At 38.8% G+C, this 18,516-nt stretch overlaps 2 protein-coding genes across 4 annotated transcripts; one reads left to right on the forward strand and one right to left on the reverse strand.

The window, feature by feature from the left end:
- Positions 1–366: 366 nt before the first annotated feature.
- lsm11 (LSM11, U7 small nuclear RNA associated) lies at positions 367–6,962 on the reverse strand. The gene is made up of 4 exons (XM_041798248.1): positions 6,484–6,962; positions 3,307–3,446; positions 3,091–3,174; positions 367–923 (listed from the first exon to the last, which is right to left on the reverse strand). Exons 1-4 carry the CDS (start codon positions 6,941–6,943, stop codon positions 618–620), a joined length of 990 nt encoding a protein of 329 aa, XP_041654182.1. The 5' UTR covers positions 6,944–6,962; the 3' UTR covers positions 367–617.
- Positions 6,754–15,462, forward strand: thg1l (tRNA-histidine guanylyltransferase 1-like). 3 transcript variants are annotated; one of them, XM_041798250.1, is made up of 7 exons: positions 6,754–6,884; positions 9,546–9,742; positions 9,860–10,036; positions 10,120–10,289; positions 10,395–10,483; positions 11,604–11,711; positions 14,076–15,462. In XM_041798250.1, exons 2-7 carry the CDS (start codon positions 9,555–9,557, stop codon positions 14,232–14,234), a joined length of 891 nt encoding a protein of 296 aa, XP_041654184.1. In that variant the 5' UTR covers positions 6,754–6,884; positions 9,546–9,554; the 3' UTR covers positions 14,235–15,462. The 3 variants fall into 3 exon arrangements, with proteins under 3 accessions (XP_041654184.1, XP_041654185.1, XP_041654183.1); XM_041798251.1 differs by lacking the exon at positions 6,754–6,884 and adding an exon at positions 9,126–9,205; XM_041798249.1 differs by lacking the exon at positions 6,754–6,884 and adding an exon at positions 9,212–9,362.
- The last annotated feature ends 3,054 nt before the right edge of the window (positions 15,463–18,516 follow it).

Consider the following 18,516-nt stretch of genomic DNA (forward strand, 5'->3'; position numbering starts at 1 on the left):
CATCTTTACAACTTCCATGAGATGCAGTAAACTGTGCTTTTATGGGTAATGTGCCCATTAAAGAGTAAAAGCAATCTGAGACGTCAAGACAAATGACAGCTTTTGAGTGCCATCTGCAATCTCGAGCTTCACAAACTCAATTATTCATAATGCATTTATGAAGTCCACTGAGACTGCGCTGTCATTCCTGTTCAAACTAACGGGAAAAGCAACATAAAGGGACAAGCTCTTTGAGATGACAATGGCCCAGCAGATAGCACTAATGTGTTTCTGCTGCCACCTGCTGGGTAAAAAGTACAACACAGACACAGCTGTCACTAAAAAGACAGGACCAAACAAGACAAGAAAGTACTATAATTAGAACTGAGACGCTTTTATTCTTCAAAAACAAGATAATTTCTCTGGTGGGCAGAGAAAAACCTCCATATCAATATGATACAACAGCAGTCCTTGTTTGATTCTTTCGAATCTGATTAAATCATATCTGTCAGTTCATTTTTGTATTGAACACATATTACTACAGATGTTATGTGTACAATAATACTTAAATTTCCTTAAATGTGCTTCTAGAAAGTGTCCAGGCTAAATTTTTTTTTTTTTTTAAAAAGCAACAGAAATCAGAGCGACTGTGGGTTTACCAGGATGACGTTCTCACCCCGGATAAAGAGCTGGTTGATGTGTCGTGTGTGCACTTTTCCATACTTGTGGCACACGTCTGGACACGGTGCCTTCACTGAGACTTTGTCTTTATCCTGTGTGGTTTTATCTCTATCTGGAAGCTTGGGCTTGGCTGTGTTGCCTCCTCTCTTGCTAGAACGCTGAGCAGACATGCTTTCTGGGTTTGAAGATGTCTCCCGGGCTTCTTTCTTCTTAGCTGAATCCTCGGCTGCTGAGCTCTCCTGGATTTTTAGCTTCTCAAAGAGCTGGACAGAAATTTCAGTCACATTAATATAGGAGGAGAAAATTAGATCTTCGCTTCTTATTTGTAGGAAATTAAGCCTCATTTTTGGCCAGTATTTTCAACAGCAGCCATGAAAAAGATACATTATTGATGTTGGTTTAGATTCGTTTTAAGGCAGGATTGTGGAAGCTTTTCTTCCTGGGGTCCACACAGGGCCCAGTGATATAAGTCACACTGCTGAATTGAGATTTTTTTTTGGCTTACAACTAGTGCTGCACAAGTTTGGCCAAGATGATTAATGCACAACCATAATTCTGATCCTCAGATCAAGATTATAAATCATGACAACACATCAGGACTTCTGTATTGTTTATGGTCTATTTTAAAAACATTTCTTTCCTATTATCAATTGCCAGGGCTGGGCTGAGAAAAATCTGACCATGCATTTTTTTTTTGCCCACAGCTGCCCTAAGTAAATGGCAAAAAATACAGGTGCATCTCAAAAAATGTAAGTATGAAATGTTTTGTTTTTTCCTGTATAATTTAATTCAAGAAGTAAAACTTCATATATTCTAGATTCACCATTACGAAGTGAAATATTCCAAGACTTTTTTGTTTTAATCTTGAAGATAATGGCTTACAGCTCACAAAAAAAAATCATGATCTAAAAATATTAGAATAGTGCAAAACATCAGTCCAAAAAAGGATTTATAATACAGAAATGCTGACCTTCTGGAAATTATGCACTTTTAATGCTCTCAGTAATTGGCTTGAGCTCCTTTTGCACAAATTACTGCATCTATGCAACGTGGCATGGAGGCAATCAGTCTGTGGCACTGCTGGGGTGTTGTGAAGTCCAGGCTGCTCTGATAGCAGCCTTCAGCTCATCTGTATTGTTGAGTCTGGTTTCTCTCATCTTCCTCTTCACCTTTACCCAGCGATTCTCTACAGGGTTCAGGTCAGACCAGATGTGTTTGATTGGCTGGCCAATAAAAACACAATAACACTGTGGTCAGCAAACCAGTTTCTTGTTGTTTTGGCTTCACTGTGGGCAGGTGCAAAGTCCTGCTTGAAAAGAAAATCAGTATCTCCATAAAGCTTCTCAGGAGATGGAGGCATGAAGTGCTTTAGCATCAGCTGAGAGCGTTGACTCTGGACTTTATCAAGTTCTTTGCTTCTACAATCATCTTAAAGACAGTGACTTTGATTTCCAAATAAAATGCAAAGGGAGTGGCACTACATTAGGATTACAACACTAGTTGTCAATTTTCTGGCTCTTTGTCAACCGACTCCACTTTCTCTTTCTAGTCAACTTTCCATGAATATACTTTGATACAGCCTCTGAGAACAGCCTGCTTTTTCAGCAGTGACCTTCTGGGGCTTAACCTCCTCGTCAAGTCAGCAGTCCTCTCCATGACTGTGGTTGTGTGGACTGAACCACAGAGAGAGAATGAAGGCTCAGGAAACCTTTGCAAATTGAACTTTTCCACAATATTCTAATATTTTGAGATAGTGGGTTTTAGATATTCATGAGCTGTAAGACGTTAGCATCAAAATTAAAACAAAAAAGTCTTAATGTTTCACTTAGTATGAGGTGAAGCTAGAATACATGGAAATTTAACTGTCCTAGGTAAATCACTAGAAAAAGCAATGTTTTACATTTCATTCAGTTTTTTTGAGATGCACCTGCATATGTTAAAGCAAAAATGTGCATGTAATCATTAGAAAAAAAATACAAGCATTCAGTATTCATCCCTAGCATGCATTATTCAACTGCGCTTTTGTGCATTTATCTAAGCCAATCACATGGTAGCAACCTTTACATACAGAGATGGTCAAGATGATCTGCTGAAGGAAACTGCTGCTCACTGGATATTTTCTCTTTTTCAGACCGTGCTCTGTGAACCCTAGAGATGGCGGTGAGTGAAAATCCCAGTTGATCAGTGGTTTGTGAAATACTCACTAGCCCATCTGGCACCAACAACCATGGCACATTCACAGTCACTTAAATCCTCTTTCTTCTGCACTTTTATGTTCAGTTTTAACATCAGTAGACTGTCTTCCCTAATGTCTACTTTATCTAAATGCAATGGTTGCTGCCATGTGATTGGCTGAGCAGTTGAACAGGTAAATAAGAATAGGATGAGATTTATATTTCAGTTAGATTTACAATTTAAACACTTTCCTACCCGTGATATGGTGAGAGCCTTCTCATGGTAGAGAGCTTTCCCAAGTAGAGGTTCTCTGTAAGTCTCATCCACATCTACCATTGCCTGACAAAGAAAGAAAAATGTAAAAATAAAATAATGAAGACAAGGCAATCACTTTTACATAAATGCTGTTAATTAATACATAATATAAGATTAAGCAAACAGCAACTGTAAAGAGGGGATATGAGGGCTCACCATATTCCAGAATTTGTCGAAAGCCACAATAAAGCCGGAGCAGACTCCCCTTAGCCCTTTGAAGGTCCTGATGTGGACTTTGACCCTTATCCTTTCCTTGACACACCTGTACACCTCCCCCAAAGGGCTGCCCTCGCATACTGAAGACACATAACAAACACTTTTACCAACTCTGTCCAAAGCCAGCATGTTATACAATAAATACATCTGAAATACAAAAACATGTCTGCCAAAAAGACTAAACGTGTAAACTTCACTGGTGGATGTGATGCTTTGAGTTCATGTTGTTTCTGTACAGTTGGATGCTATACAAAAAAGGTAATAAAAGAAAATGTTTGCAGGAACACATTGAATGCCATGTGTCTATACAAGGTAAAGAGTTAATCACCAGGCTCATGATCATGAAACTGATGTGCATAATTGGCTATAATCTTCTCAGTCCCTGCATTTGCTATAAAGCTTTCATTCCACTACAGGCAACAAATGAAGGATTTCTTTTGGAGGGATAGTGTTCATTCTTTTGAACAATTGGAGGTATTCTAGTCACTAATATTTCAATATTAGCAATCAATTAATTGTTGTAGTGGCAGGCAAGGGAGGGGACTTCAAAGAAGAAGACAAACTGTTTTAGTCATTACCATATATCTAAGAATGTTTCTGTTTACTATAAAGTAAGCAAATTTGTGTTTGGTACATTATTTCTTTGTTGTAACAATGATTCTAGGAAATAATCTAATACTGCTGGAATGCCTGTTTAATCTCCTTTTAAATGGTGCCACATTTGAAAGGAGCATGCATTTGTTGGATGAGCAGCAGAGCTGAGTATGTGGGTTGGGCCCATGAAAAATTTGCCAAATCTTCTCTGCCAATGCCAAACAGCTCATTCTTATTCTTATTTTTGACTCTTGTTTTGACACTCCAAGAAGACTGTTTCCTCATCCTGTCAGCACCTAGGAAGAGCGGTGCGACGAGATCGTGCCATCAATATCGTGCAGACACTTGGAGCAGCAGCTCTCTTTACTAAAAACAATACCAAACTGGAAATTATGAAAAATCACAAAGATGCCCTAGACTCTTTAAATCTATTGGTTTGAATGATGAATTGCTGCTGCTGGAAACCTGTGGAGTCTCCATGTGAAGAATACAGTGTTTATTTAGTTTATGTATGCCCACAGACTCGCTCATAGAGCTGCATGACTTTGTAACATTGGTTAGTCACTGCTTCGTCATGTCTCCTCGTCTCACTGTCTGTCAGTCACACATCCATCATTGGCTGTGCTATCATCAATCAGAAGCTTAACATGAGTAGCGCAACGGGTCGCTGTATACTGAAGCGGTAAACTTAGCAAAACAAACTCTGTTTAAGCACTATAGAGTCCACTGTTAGCTCCAAAAACTGAAGTTACAGCCCCCGTTAAATGCGCCCTGTTTGTTGTCTGACAGCAGACAGAGCAGCGACACACACACGCTCATCTGTGTATCGTGTGCAACACTGTCAAAGCTCATATGAGAAAAAAAGACAACAAAACGATAAAATAATCTATTTCTGTAAATTACAGCTAATGTCTTATTGACAGAAATACTTATTTGAGTGATTTAAATATGGATGTACTTAAAGAAAATGAGAAATAGTTTGATTTTACTGATGCAGCTCTTTTCATTTCAGTCTGTTGTAAATAGTGTTTAAAGTACTTTCAAAATTATCCAAATGCTTTTATTACTATTGTAGCTGTAGCAACAGGTGCATAGTGTAAAATAAAGATGTGGTAGACTATTGAAATGAAAGGTTTGATTTGAAGAGCATTAAAATGTACAGTTTGACTCAGAGTTAGACAAGATAAATTGTGTATAAGCACTGATAGCCTATTCAGTACAAGAGGAGTTAGTTTAAACATTTCTGAAAAGACCTGAATGATTTGCAATTATGACTTTCAGCCGCATAAAGGGCATGTTATCAAATCCATGTATTTTTTTCAAAATTAACAAAAGGTTAAAGTCTCGTCTTGCGGGCCAAAGTCTGGTCTCGTGAGATAAGCATCTTGCCACACCCCTACCTAGACTGTGGTTTCTGTCTTCTAAAGATTTTCAGGCAAGGTTTGCAGAATGAGCCAAAGGCTCTCAGCCCAGACAATCCTGTACAGACTGCACACAGCCAATCTCTGGTCTCAAAGGGCTGCCAGGAAGACTGCATGACTGCCCTTCACTGAAAGGCTCGATTACAGATAGAGTAACATTTTTGGTGGAGGCAGTGTGATAGTGAGGGGCGGCACTTCCCTCACTGTAAAAAATTAGACTTGTCATCGCTGGAGGCAATCTCAATGCAGAGAAATATCAAGATGAGATCCTGCAACTCTTTATCTCCACAGTCTGGGACTGAACTCTATCCTCTAAGATGACAACACTCGCCTCCACAGAGCGAGGTTTGTTAGAGACTACCTCCAGAATTTGGAAGTGGAGAGGAAGAAATGGCCTCCCAGCAGTCCTGACCTCAACACCATTTAACACTTGTAGGATCAGCTTGAGCGTGCGGTTTGGGCAAGAGTGACCAACACAACCACGCTGGCTGACTTGCGACAAATTCTGATTGAAGACTGGTAGCCATCCCACAGCAGCGTGTGACCAGGCTGGTGACCAGCATGAGGAGGAGGAGGTGCCAGGCTGTTGTGGCTGTGTATGGTTCATCCACATGCTACTGAGGCTCCTGCTTGTTAAATTAATAGATTGTCAAATTGCCAATGTGTCTTGTTTCTTCAGATTTCAATCATCCAATTGACCAAACAAAAGTCAATAGAAGAAAAAACTGTTGGCGTTGGCAGAGAAGATTTGGCAAATTTGTCATGGACGCAACCAATATACTCAGCTCTGCTGCTCATCCCACAAATGCATGTTCCTTACAAATGTGGCACCATTTAAAAGGGTCAGTCTGCTGGAAGTAATAGAAGTATTTAGTAAAAGATTAGTATAAAAATAAGTAATAAGTGCCAGTAGTAGTAGTAGAAGAATTAGAAACAGTAATCTTGTAAAAGCAGTAGCAGTGATAAAAGTAACAGGATAAGTAGTTACAATGAAAGAAGAAGAAGAGGAAGTTGTAGTAAAAGAAGAAAAAGTAGCATTAAAGGTAACAGAAGGAGAAGGGGCATGTACTACAAGAAGTAGTTTTGTTGTTGTTAAACCTACAGGGCATCCTTGTCAGGACATTTTTGTGGGGTTTCTGCCTCCTTCTCCTCGGTGTGCCGCTGCTCTCTCCCTCCTCAGACTCCTTCATCGGGTTGTTCACCATTAGCCTCTTCAGCCTGGCGATACGCTCCGGGTCCACCACCCCTTTCATCGCCTTTTGTCGCTTTTTCTCCACGTTCTCCGGCTTGGCCCTTCCTCTGCCACCCTTTAGAAAGCTCTCATAGGCTGACACATTGTTAAAACATTTGACATTAGGGAAAGGAAGCGGTACAGTCGGCGAATACAAGGCCAGGAGGGGGTCAAACTTCTCAGAGCAGACATCGATTTTGTCTGCGTCATTGCCGTCAGCGCTACTGCCTGCCTCCGGTTCACGCTCCGGGACTGCTGCTGAGCTGGAACAGGTAGCTGTTGACCTTTCTTTGCTTTTTCTAGGTTCACTTTTTCTTTCCCCCTCCTCCATGTTTGAAACAACCGCAGATGAACACACGGTGAAGCAAGGAATCATGGGAAAGTTGTACTCGTCATTTATAACTCAGCTCTCACTCTGTAGCTATTTCGAGGAACTGTTTCCAGATTAAGTCAGTCAAACGAATACATTGAATCGTTAAGCGTTAGTTCAGTGTTTGTTTGTTTGTCATGCTTGTCAAGTTGACTTTTATGAATAGATAACTAAGAACAAAACTCAAACTGAGAGGGTCAAGCCATCCGTGTAATTTCTTCAAATGTATTTCGGCATGTCGCTCTGTCCTAATAGACGAGCTTGGGTTGCAGTAACAGCTCTGCACCGCCAGATGGCGGTAAAACACATATGATTTCTAGCTGGCTACTTTGTAAATCCTCTGTTGCGTTTTTATACTTTATTGACAAAATGTGAAAATTCATACACAGCGCCAGGGGTTTGATGGAAGCAAAATACACAGAATGACAAAACGAGAATGATGAAATTATTAATATTTTTTATTTTTATTATTGTTGTTATTGTAAATGTCAAAGGAAAGTAACTATACATATGATCAAATGTATACTTTAAATGTGGAGTTAAGGACTTAGCAGCTTTTCTGGTACATGAGTTTGCTAAAGATTGAATGTAAAGCTCTTTTTATTTTACAGTAGTACTAAAAGACTTACAAATTGTTTTAAGTGTAAAATTAGTTTTCTAGTTTTCTCTCAAATGCTGTGAAACCAACAAGACATCCTTAAGACAGAGTTCGAATTCATCATGAATATTACCAACACAAAGCGACAGATGCTGTGCCATAGACACCAAGTGTGTTCACAAAGAACGTGACTAGTTGACAAAGAATGGAGGAGAGTGCGGTTAGTAGCTGTTGATTCAAACAAACAAATCTAAGTAACTTGAATTTTTTCAAGAGAACCTTGTTTTGCTGACCCATCTCCACACAGGATCACTGGAGCTCAGTCAGTGTGACCATTGGGTTCTTGGTCACCTCACTTATTAAGGCCCTTCTTCCCCAATTGCTCAGTTTGGCATGGGCGACCAGCTCTCTCAAGAGTCCTAGCTGTGTCAGACTTCTTCCATTCAAGAATTATGGAGACTGTGCTCTTGGGAACCTTCAGTGCAGCAGAATTTTTTGTAGCCTTCCCCAAATCTGTGCTTTGCAGGGTGTAGAAACATTTCAGCAACAATTCAGAGAAAAGGGAGTAACCTAAGTTAAATTTCAAGTGTTTTTTGCGCAAGGTGTGAACACTTACGTGAGTTTGTGTTCTTCCCAAACAATTCAACCCTCCACAAAACATTTCCCCAGTAGCCTTGTGGAGTGTCAAGGTGCTCCTTGGAAGATTTCAGGTGTGCAGTGATATCTTTTTTTGGAAAGCAGTGACTTCTTCTGTGGTGTCCTTCATATGGTAGACTCATGAACAGAGATTTCTTGTTCCAGTGATTCCTTTAAGCTTTTAGCTGCTACTCTAGGGTTCTTTTTTTACCTCTCTGAGCATTCTGCAATGTGCCCTTAGAGTCAACCAGGCTGGGTGCTGACTTCTTGGGAGAATAGCCATTTGTCTAACTGTGGGCTGGTGAATATTTAAAGTCTTTGAGATGACTTTACAACCCCTTACAGTCTTATGCAATTCAACAATTCTTGATCAAAGGTCTTCTGAGATCTCTTTTTTTTTGTAAGGAATAGTTATCATCAGCAGATGCTTCTTGTGAGGAGCAAACTCAAAAAGTTTGAGTGTTTAATGAGTCACAATAGCTCTACACCTCTCTCAAATCTCATTTAATTGGTTGTATGTCAGGGGTCCTAACTCCTGCCTCACTTAACTCTTTTTGGAGTCATTAGCCAAAGAGTTCCTGTACATTTTCCCAGCAGTACTGTGAATGTTGAATGGTTGTGTTCAATAAAGATTTTAAAAGTGAAATTGTTCACATTTAATGACCAATTATAGCAGAAAAATAGATAATTTTAAAGGGTTCACATTCTTTTTTGTCACTGTATATTTGGAGCAGGAAATCAGAAAGGCTCAAGAAAAGAAAAAAAAGTTGATTATCTGCCTTTTTTGATATAAAGAAGGCTTACAACATGATGTGGCGAGAGGGATTGCTACCAGTAGGTGGCGGTAATACACCATTCTGTTGTTTGCCAAACGGCAATGAACGTCAAAGAAGACGAGGGACTGTGCAGCGGAACTTTCGTCTGTGCTGTTTTTGCTTTCACCACGACAAATTTAACTGATGGACTGTACGTAAACCAACGTGAATGAGGTAATAACTGTCTGAGGATAAATGAACTTAGATCAGTTTGAACATAGCTCTCGTCCTTCAACAACTAATTGAAGGATTTTGTGCGATTAAAAGTCACATTTAGAAAACAGCGCGTTTAGTGGGTTTTGGAGGTCTAGGAGACAAACAACTCAGTGAAGTAAGTAAAAATATTATGGATGCAGGAGAACATGCACAGTTACACTTCTGTTATGAAGTCTGATATCAATGTATCATAAAAAAAATAAATGGAAAAATTAAGTAGGTTTGCCTGGAAATTGCATTTCTACTCGTTACTGAATGCTTTAAATATTGTGTTGTTCCTGTTGATGTTTATTTTCAGGGGCCTCTCATGCTGACTGGAAGAGCCTGCAGATTTCTCAGCTCTTTTGATGTTGTCAGATCCTTGGCCTGTCTATCTACCAGTCCCAGAAACATGGCCAAGAGCAAGTTTGAATATGTTCGCAACTTTGAAACAGATGACACTTGTCTACGAAACTGCTACATTGTTGTGAGACTTGATGGGCGTAACTTTCACAAGTAAGTCAACCTTTTAAGATAAGTATCTCTTTGAAAAAAGCAGAATATGTAATTTGACTGAAACACAATGAAAAGCCTTACTGCAGTGTTTTAAATCTTTGTGTCTTTGTGTTTCAGGTTTGCAGAGCAGCATAAATTCACAAAGCCCAATGATAACAGAGCACTGGGCCTAATGGCCAGGAGTGCTCGCTCTGTCATGGAAGAACTGGAGGACATCGCCATCGCTTATGGTCAGAGCGATGAGTTCAGCTTTGTTTTCAGAAGGACATCTACCTGGTTTAAAAGGAGAGCCAGGTACTTTGGTTTTTACATCAGAAAATTAAAGCCATTCTCATGACTTTCAAATAAATTTTGTTGCTCTCTGTCTCCTCTGGCAGTAAGCTCATGACTCACGTGGCCTCCCAGTTCTCCTCCTCATACGTGTTTTACTGGAAGGAGTATTTTGAGGAGCAGCCCCTTTTGTACCCTCCGAGTTTTGATGGACGTGTGGTCTTGTATCCGACAAACCGGAACCTCAGAGACTACCTCAGCTGGAGGCAAGCAGATTGTAAGAACATCCTCTGCTCTTGCTGTTTTCAGTATTTGAAAATAAATTGAAAGGGTTCTCTTAAACTGACCATCAAACTTGATCTGCATTTTCTCTCTGTTTCAGGTCACATAAATAATTTGTACAACACAGTGTTTTGGACATTAGTGCAGAAAGGAGGACTCACCACTGCCCAGGCAGAAGACCGCTTAAAGGTGAAAAAAAAAAAAAAACGAAATGTGAAACTACAAATAAACTTAAACCTATCATAACGACTTTTGAAATAACCTCCATTCAACACTGACTCATCTTTATGACCCAGACAGTAACACACTCCATCATCTTGAGCTGTGGTTCCCAAACTTTTTTTCTGGTGACCCAGTTTTTACAAAGTACATTCAACACAAGTTCACAAAAGGCTGCATTTATTTTTCTATTTAGTAGTACTTGAAAGGTTTACAAAAATGCAAGACCTCTAAAAAGGCTTTTACGTTTACAATACTAGTGCACCCTGTAGAAGTACCTTTATTTTCAAGTAAGGAAAAAAAGGATTTTTTGCAAAATATCAAGATTTTTTGAAACATTTTGTTAAAACGTCATGTTTTCTATATTTATACTCCTTTATATTTGTATGATATCAGTTGAGAAACTTTCACAGTTCTCTGTATTTTCCATGATAACTAAGCAAGTAGACTCATGATATCAATTATATATTATATTGTAATCAAAATTGCAATTGAAATATTGTCCAGTGTAATACCATTACACATTATCAAATCCTGCAGCACTGGTTATTCCATTTAAATGTCTGTAACTATGAAGACAGTGTCAATCTATTTGATTGGAAGCAGTCATATATTTCACTGGAAAATCAGCTCTGTCACTGACACAGCTGTTCACTAGAAGTCGCTCTATTCTCTAGAGAGCCATAAGAGGGAAAAGTGATGACATGTGGAAATGTTCTTTATAGCTGGATGTTTGGCTAACATGGGTGAGTCAGAGAAAATCAAAGCTCTGGGCTTCATAATTCCCCTGAAGACTTAAAAAAAAACATTTATTTGGAAAAGAACAATCCCAACTAAAACACATCAAATGGCAAAATAATAATAGAACCAGTGGGCGTTGTGGTCATCTTCTCATCAACCTTACCACACAACTTATAAAACCACCACAAAACCCATGTCGTCTATTCCAGTAGTTTCAGTCTGACTTCAAGGAAGTTGTATCCTGTCACTGAGTGAGGCATCTTGTTTGGTCTGATCTTTGTGGAGACATATATAATTTTAACATTCTCAACATTCTCACTCTATGTAACTTTGTTCTGTCTTCTTCTAGGGCACAATGGCTGCTGACAAAAATGAGATCCTGTTCTCTGAGTTTGACATCAACTACAACAATGAATCTGTCCTGCACAGGAAAGGCACCACGCTCATCTGGGAGAAGGTGTGCGCAGGGAAGGGTTTGACATGGCACACATTACAGAGAAACAAACTAGGAATTTCACATTTTCATTTACTAAATCTGCCTCTATGGTACTATTCACACAGGACTAGTATAACCTGTGGACCTCTGATCATTTGTGAGTTGCCCCCTGACATCAGTGTTTGCTGCAACAGGATAAGCAAAGTCTGTAATGTACTCAAATTTACAGAAATTTCTGAAGGAAAACATAATGAAAATAAACAGGGAATTTTTATTTCTAAAATTCATATACAAAAAATACAATGTTGTGCACATTGCATTCTGCATGTGAAGTTTTCTGCATGTGCGCCCTCTATCAGTATAGAAAAACAAACATGAAACACACTACATGTAATATTCATGGGAAACTGTTTTTATATGATGATCTGATACATTCTTTTTAATCATAAAAGTTTGCTTCATCCTATATACTTTTCTATCTTTATAAAATGCTAAGACACATGCTGTTATAACCTCAAGTTAAGGCTTTTAAAGAGGACAGGGAGTATACTGTTAAGTAAGTTAACCTTGTGGAGTACTGGTTTGACTGAAAACACGCCTAAGTTAACAACAAGTCGCAGGCGGATGAGGGCAGAGTGACTCATTGTCTGTGAGTCTGTCTCATAACAATCGCTGTAGGCTGAGAGCTCGAATACTGTATCATAACTAGCAGAGGCACAAGCTCCATATGGCGAAACTAGACTGTACTAAGAGTGACAGAGCTGCATAGGAACTTCACGTTGTAGACTAGGCTGAATGAAATGGAACTCACCACACAGGAAGACAGCCTCTGTCTCCTTCAAGACAGTCCAAAAACTGACTATGGCTTATATAATGGGGCAACTTGTATTCCAGGTTTGGTGTAATTATCACAGAAATTAATTTTTTTACTTTTAACCAATCTCCTGCCAGTGTTTAGCTGCACATTCTAAGTGTCTAGCTGCACTGATGTCATTATTAATAACATTAATGAAAAAGCAAGTAGTGTCCAACAACGTTTGTCTAATGTCCTGATGAGCTCTAAAAGTAACTCCATAGGTAAGGAGTTTGGAGTGATAAATGAGTTGTGATTTCAGACACAGCCCATCATTCCCAGACGAGCTGCTTCTACTTAAGTCAGTGATCTTTTACATTTCCAATGCCTCCTGCCATGGCTTTTTTGCTCTGGCAGGGTTTTTTCCCTGTATTTCTGCCAGCACAAAATGTTGAGTCCACAGACAGTTTTAGTACTTAGATGTAGATAGGAGTTTGAATGCCAGTATGGAATCTGTGTGAGAATACACATCTCATGCATCCTCTAAGTCCTCATTAGATGTTTGTTGTGCAGTGAAATGACACGAAAGAGAATGAACTGCCATCTGGCAGGTTTAGAAAATAAGTCTTACTACAGAATGTAAGCATTGTAATCAGTTTGTCTAGTTATCAAAGAACATAAAAAAACTAGGGCTGCAAGCAGGACTGAAGGGCCCTCACACCTATGTTGTGGTGTGTTGTAACCGTGGGTGTGTAGGAATTATTGGGTGTTACTGGGTGTAAGCAAACCCATGCAGTGGGCTGCAGCACGGCCATGTAGATCTCCCAGAAGTGACACTAATTTCAGAACAATGAGAATAATCCACTGTCAACAGTGGGTGGCAGTATGACAAGCTAAGATGCTGATATGTTAAGGTGATAGGAGGACTGATTTTTATGATGTAAAACTCTAAAAAGAAAGAAAGCATTATGTTAAAGTTGCTACTGTTGTCTTACAGTGGGTGGCGCTACAGAAAAAAACATGTAATTAAAATTTAAATGTGTAGAGGGGCAGTCCTTTATCATATATGTGGAATTTGAAGCAAATCAGATGTTTCAAATCAGAGTTAGGCTAACTTCCTGTCTCAAATGGTGAGATATCAAAATGCTTGCCATTTCCACTGAGATGATGTGTCTGTTTCATGCCTGTAGGTCTTACCTAGTCCCCCATCTTATGTTTGGGGCCACTGTGAGGCCCCGTTGCAAAGGATTTGCAAGATTGCCCCTAAATACTAAAAAATCCACTTGGGGGCAATTTGGGAGAAAGTTTTTTGAGCATGTTAAAGCCCCAAAATTAGTGGTTCTTCTCACAGGATAATAATAAAGAATACAATTTCATTAGGGTGCTTGCTAACTGAGGATGGTGCTCAGGCCCTAATGGAATAAAAAACAAAAATGTAACATGTGTAACTGGCAGACCTTTTCACAGCTAAGTTCAGTGACCTCCTGTTGTGTGTAGGGGGCTAGACAACAAGCCAAGACTAAAAGTGTTACTTCTCAAAATTTAGATCTCTTTCTTTAACTGATTAAATAAATCTCTCTTTGTGTGTCCAGCGAGATGAAACTGTCATCAAACGTATGAAGCTACCAAATGAAGAGGAGAAAGAAGTGCCTGTGACCCGCAGCAGGAGGAGCGTGCAGAGTCACCACTGTGACATTATAGGAGATCAGTTCTGGGAGGAACACACAGACATCCTGGAGGACGACAACTGATAACAAGTCCTGTTTTGTCTTAGAAAGTACTGTACCAAGTCGAGACAGACTTACTGAATTGGACCACGGGCTGAACTGATAATGCCGACTGTGTGTCAAACAACATGCCACCTATGAATCTCCGTGTGCTTAAAGCATTTTCTGAGACTGAAGTCTTTGATGACTGACTTTGTAGTATAGCTTTCTCACATCTGGAACAAATGCTGACTTTCATGTTTAAACTTCCGTCACAGTTTACACGCAGACGCTTTGCTGCTAGAACTCCATGAAGGCGTGTGTCATGTTCAAAGGAAAGCAGATGATTTCATAACCGTAAAGCAGAGAATGTTGTGCGGATGCACAGCAGTTTACACTGAACAATATTAGCCTCACAGACATCTGCATACCCCTCACTCACCTTCCCTGGTTCATGCTCTCCTAAAGTTACTTTTCCAAAAATATAACCTCATATGAGGTTGTGAATGGCATTTAGACTACTACGAGTATTTGATATGTCAGTGCGTCCAACATGAATGCATCTGGCTCACAATTTTGTAAGGATTTTAAGCCTTCCTTTTTAATAAGCTTCCTATGAATTTTTAATGCTATCTATCAGCATCTTGTTCAGTATCACGTTCAATCTGTAGTAATAAAAAGGGTGTGTCTGAGGTGAAAATGAGCAGAGTAAGCCAGAAACCAATACCTTGGCAGTACGTGTGGCCTTGTCTTGCAGCCAGGAGGCCATTTAGAGATGTGAATGGATGCAGTGGGCTGCAGTGTCATCAGTGCTAATAATACCTCACACACCCCGCGTACACTCTATCCCCCTGACATGTGCTCTGTGGAATATTTATCATCACACTTATAAATGACCCGCTAAGCATGAATGGCTGCTGGAGGTTTGAAGTGGCAGGAGCTTACTGTATTTTGATACTGTAGTAAGCTCAGTAACTGTTGGGGTATTAAGGCCTTATTTTTGGTTTAGTGACCTTGTTCGAAGAATGTAGCTTGTGTACTGTACTTTATGTCACCGGGGCTCACCTGTTTGCTTTTGGGATCAAATTCTTTTGTCTTCTTTATTACACACCTTTTTATAAACAACTATAAAATATCTCTTGTGATCTTTGATGTTAACCTACTTGGACTATCGCCAGAGTCAACACATACAGTGACTTAACATATGTCCCTATAGTATTAAAAACCTGAGCATGCTGGGGCAAGTGGTGCAGTTATTTAAAGACAAGGTGTTTACATGTAGGGATTAAATGAAAGTCCAGTGGGCTACTGGTAGGAAACATAAAGTCGGGTTACATCCTACTGTATATAAGACTGGGCTAATAAAACTGAACTAAAGTGTCACTGTAGAGTCAAAATAGCAGCAAAACTATTATTACTTTTAGCTACAATCACTTCAAAACAGTGCACTTTGTACTATAATTAATTGATTATCTATTCATTATGTATACCTAGAATTTAGAGTCTCGAAATTAACCTAAGAAGTAGTTCTTAGGTCTGTGTGAGGAAGCTGGAGTTCCTGGAAAGAACCCGCACATGCCAAAAGAGAACATGCAAAGTCCTCACAGAAAGGCCTCGCAGATGGGATCTGAACCAGTTCTCTTTTTGCAGTGAGGTGACAACACTGCCTACTCTAACACCATGCAGCTATAGAATAAGTCAAACTAAATTTATAGTAGATATATACACTCTTTCAGATTTCACTTTCTAAACCAAAGTCTTAATGATGCGTGATAAGCTAATTCATTTTTTTCTAATGTCTAAACCAAAGCCTGGTAGACGGGAGATCCATCTCTGAACAAAACAAAAAGCTTTTAGAAAGATTGCACTGGATTGATTTTATGCAGAAAAAATAATTTAATAGAGGTTAAAAAAATGCCATTTAGTTGGCCTAAATATTGTTTTACCCTTATTTAATCATTTTCCTTTCATTATTGGTACAGGACCAGTTTATTTTAAATATTATTTAAAGGCAACAACAGCAGGTTCAGACTGTACTCTTTGTTGTATTATTTACAAAGACCTAATATTAATCCACCAGGAGGACAGCACCTGCCTACTTAGAGGAAAGTAACAGTGACAAAGAAAAAAACCCAGTAAACAGGCAGAAACTTTGAGTAGAACCAGACTCCTGTTGACTGGCCATATTGGCCTTTGAGAGCTTTAAGTCTGAGGAGACATCTGTCGTGATGTCAGTGGTGTTATCAGAGATATTTCAACTTTGACTTGGAGTCTAAATAATTATGACAAACTGGAGATGGGTAATTTTTTTTGAGAATAACTACACAGATAGGGAGGGTCCTATAAAATACAATTTAAGCATAATAAGGATATTCAGGTCTCTACTGCGTTGACTTTGACTAATCTTATTTCTTACATTTCTCTTGAGAGTCCAGCGTCTATATTGGAGTGTAGTAAACAGGGCTTTCCTTAGATTTGGCCAGGGGTGGCACATACCCTCTTTGAAATTATATTGTCCACCACAAAATCCTTTCCCATGATCAGCTATTTGCCTTGTTTGAGCCGGGATTTGCGGTAGAATCTGCCATTTGGGCTTTAGTACCTTCCCTTAAACCTGGTTTATACGTCTGTGTTGAGTATACACTGCAGTGACCCATGTTGTTGTGAGCACTCCATATTGGTGTCTGTGTGTGTGTGTCTGTTACACTGCAATAATCAAACCAAACACTACTTGGCAGTGGGATTTTTCTACTAGTTCGAGGTTCAAGCACCAACTTTCCTGCCTGTTGTGTACAGGAAACCATGGCAACTGAAAGTGGGTGTTAATGTTGGACCTGAAGCGTCTAGATAACAGCAGCTGTTGATGAAACTGCAGTTACTGCACAGAAGAGAGGAGACATTAGAAAAGATGGAAATTATGGCAGCTGAGGCAGAGGCCGGGAATTTTTTGCTCCCATTTGCCCCTGAGAAACATGGGGAGTCTGATATTTTCAGTTTACAGCAGATAGATTTTACTAGTTTTATCACTATCTGCAGCTGTTTATCTCACTTGGTACACAATATGCCTGTAGACAATTATTGAAAGACTGGCAGACCAAAGTGCTACCCGATGGACCTGGCTTGGCATCTCCATCATTTTGCAGTGTAGTTACTCTGCATAGTTTGAGTATGGTGGCATGGAAGTGCAATACAAAATTACAAAGTCTGAAGTGCTTTAGAAAGATTGAAACATATATACATTATCCAAAAAAAATTACATTTTATAAAACAAACTTACATTACCAAAGCACTTTTACAAATCACAAAAAAGTGCATATAAAAACAAATAAACCAAAAAAATCCAAAAATACCAAATAAAAAGTCTGAAACATTAAAAAAACATTTTTACATTTTATGAAACAAATTCAAAATAAAAAAACATTAAACTTTTGTAATTACATTCAACAAAAACAAATTTACAAACACTTGTTCATGTGCTGAGACAGTAGTACAACTTTTAGAACAGTTCTACAACTTCTTAAACAAATGAACAAACAAGGGTATGTCGAGGAAGGAAATACTAAATGATAGAAGGCACCCAAGTTTTGAAATTCAAATAAAAATCTCAGACTTTGTAATTTTGAATTGGGATTTGAAAATTGGTTTCAAATTTTGTTAAAATGTTTCAGACTTTGTAATTTTATATTTGACTTTGTTAAAGTGTTTCAAGCTTTGTGAAAGTGTCACAGACTGACTTGTTCTCAGACTGTAAATTAGTTGTTAAATGTGAATTTGTTATGTCATGTGAAAGTGTTTTGCTAATGTAAATTTGTGTTATAAAATGTTTTGGTAAAGGTAAATTTTCAGTTTCGTTAAAGTGTTTCAGACTTTGTAATTTTGTTTTTGGCTTACAGGCCACCATAGTTCATGGCTATGTGATGAAATGCAGGAGTATAAATCTGGCTTTACATATAAAAGTAGCATATTTTCTGTTGTTAGCACATTATATTTCAAAGAAATACTTTAAAATCCATCTGGGGAGGAGCGGGTCCATACAAATTAGCTATTGCTATTTCTTAGGGGTGCTACTTTAGCTACCTGTTTTTGGATAATTGGACAGGACCAGATTTAATATCTTACCAGTTTCATGTGCTACTTGAAAACAGTTTTGACTGGTGAAGATGGAAACGGTAAATTCATAGGTGTGGGTGAACAAAAATACCAACACTTTGTAAATCACTGCCCCAATTAAAAAAAAAAACAAAAAAAAAAAACATCTGGGCACATAAATAAAAAGTTGATGGAGTGCCCCTTTAAGAACTGATAAAGTCCTTAAACAACCCCTTTT

This window comes from Cheilinus undulatus, linkage group 10 (genome assembly GCF_018320785.1).
Source record: "Cheilinus undulatus linkage group 10, ASM1832078v1, whole genome shotgun sequence".
Taxonomy (NCBI): Eukaryota; Metazoa; Chordata; class Actinopteri; order Labriformes; family Labridae; genus Cheilinus; species Cheilinus undulatus.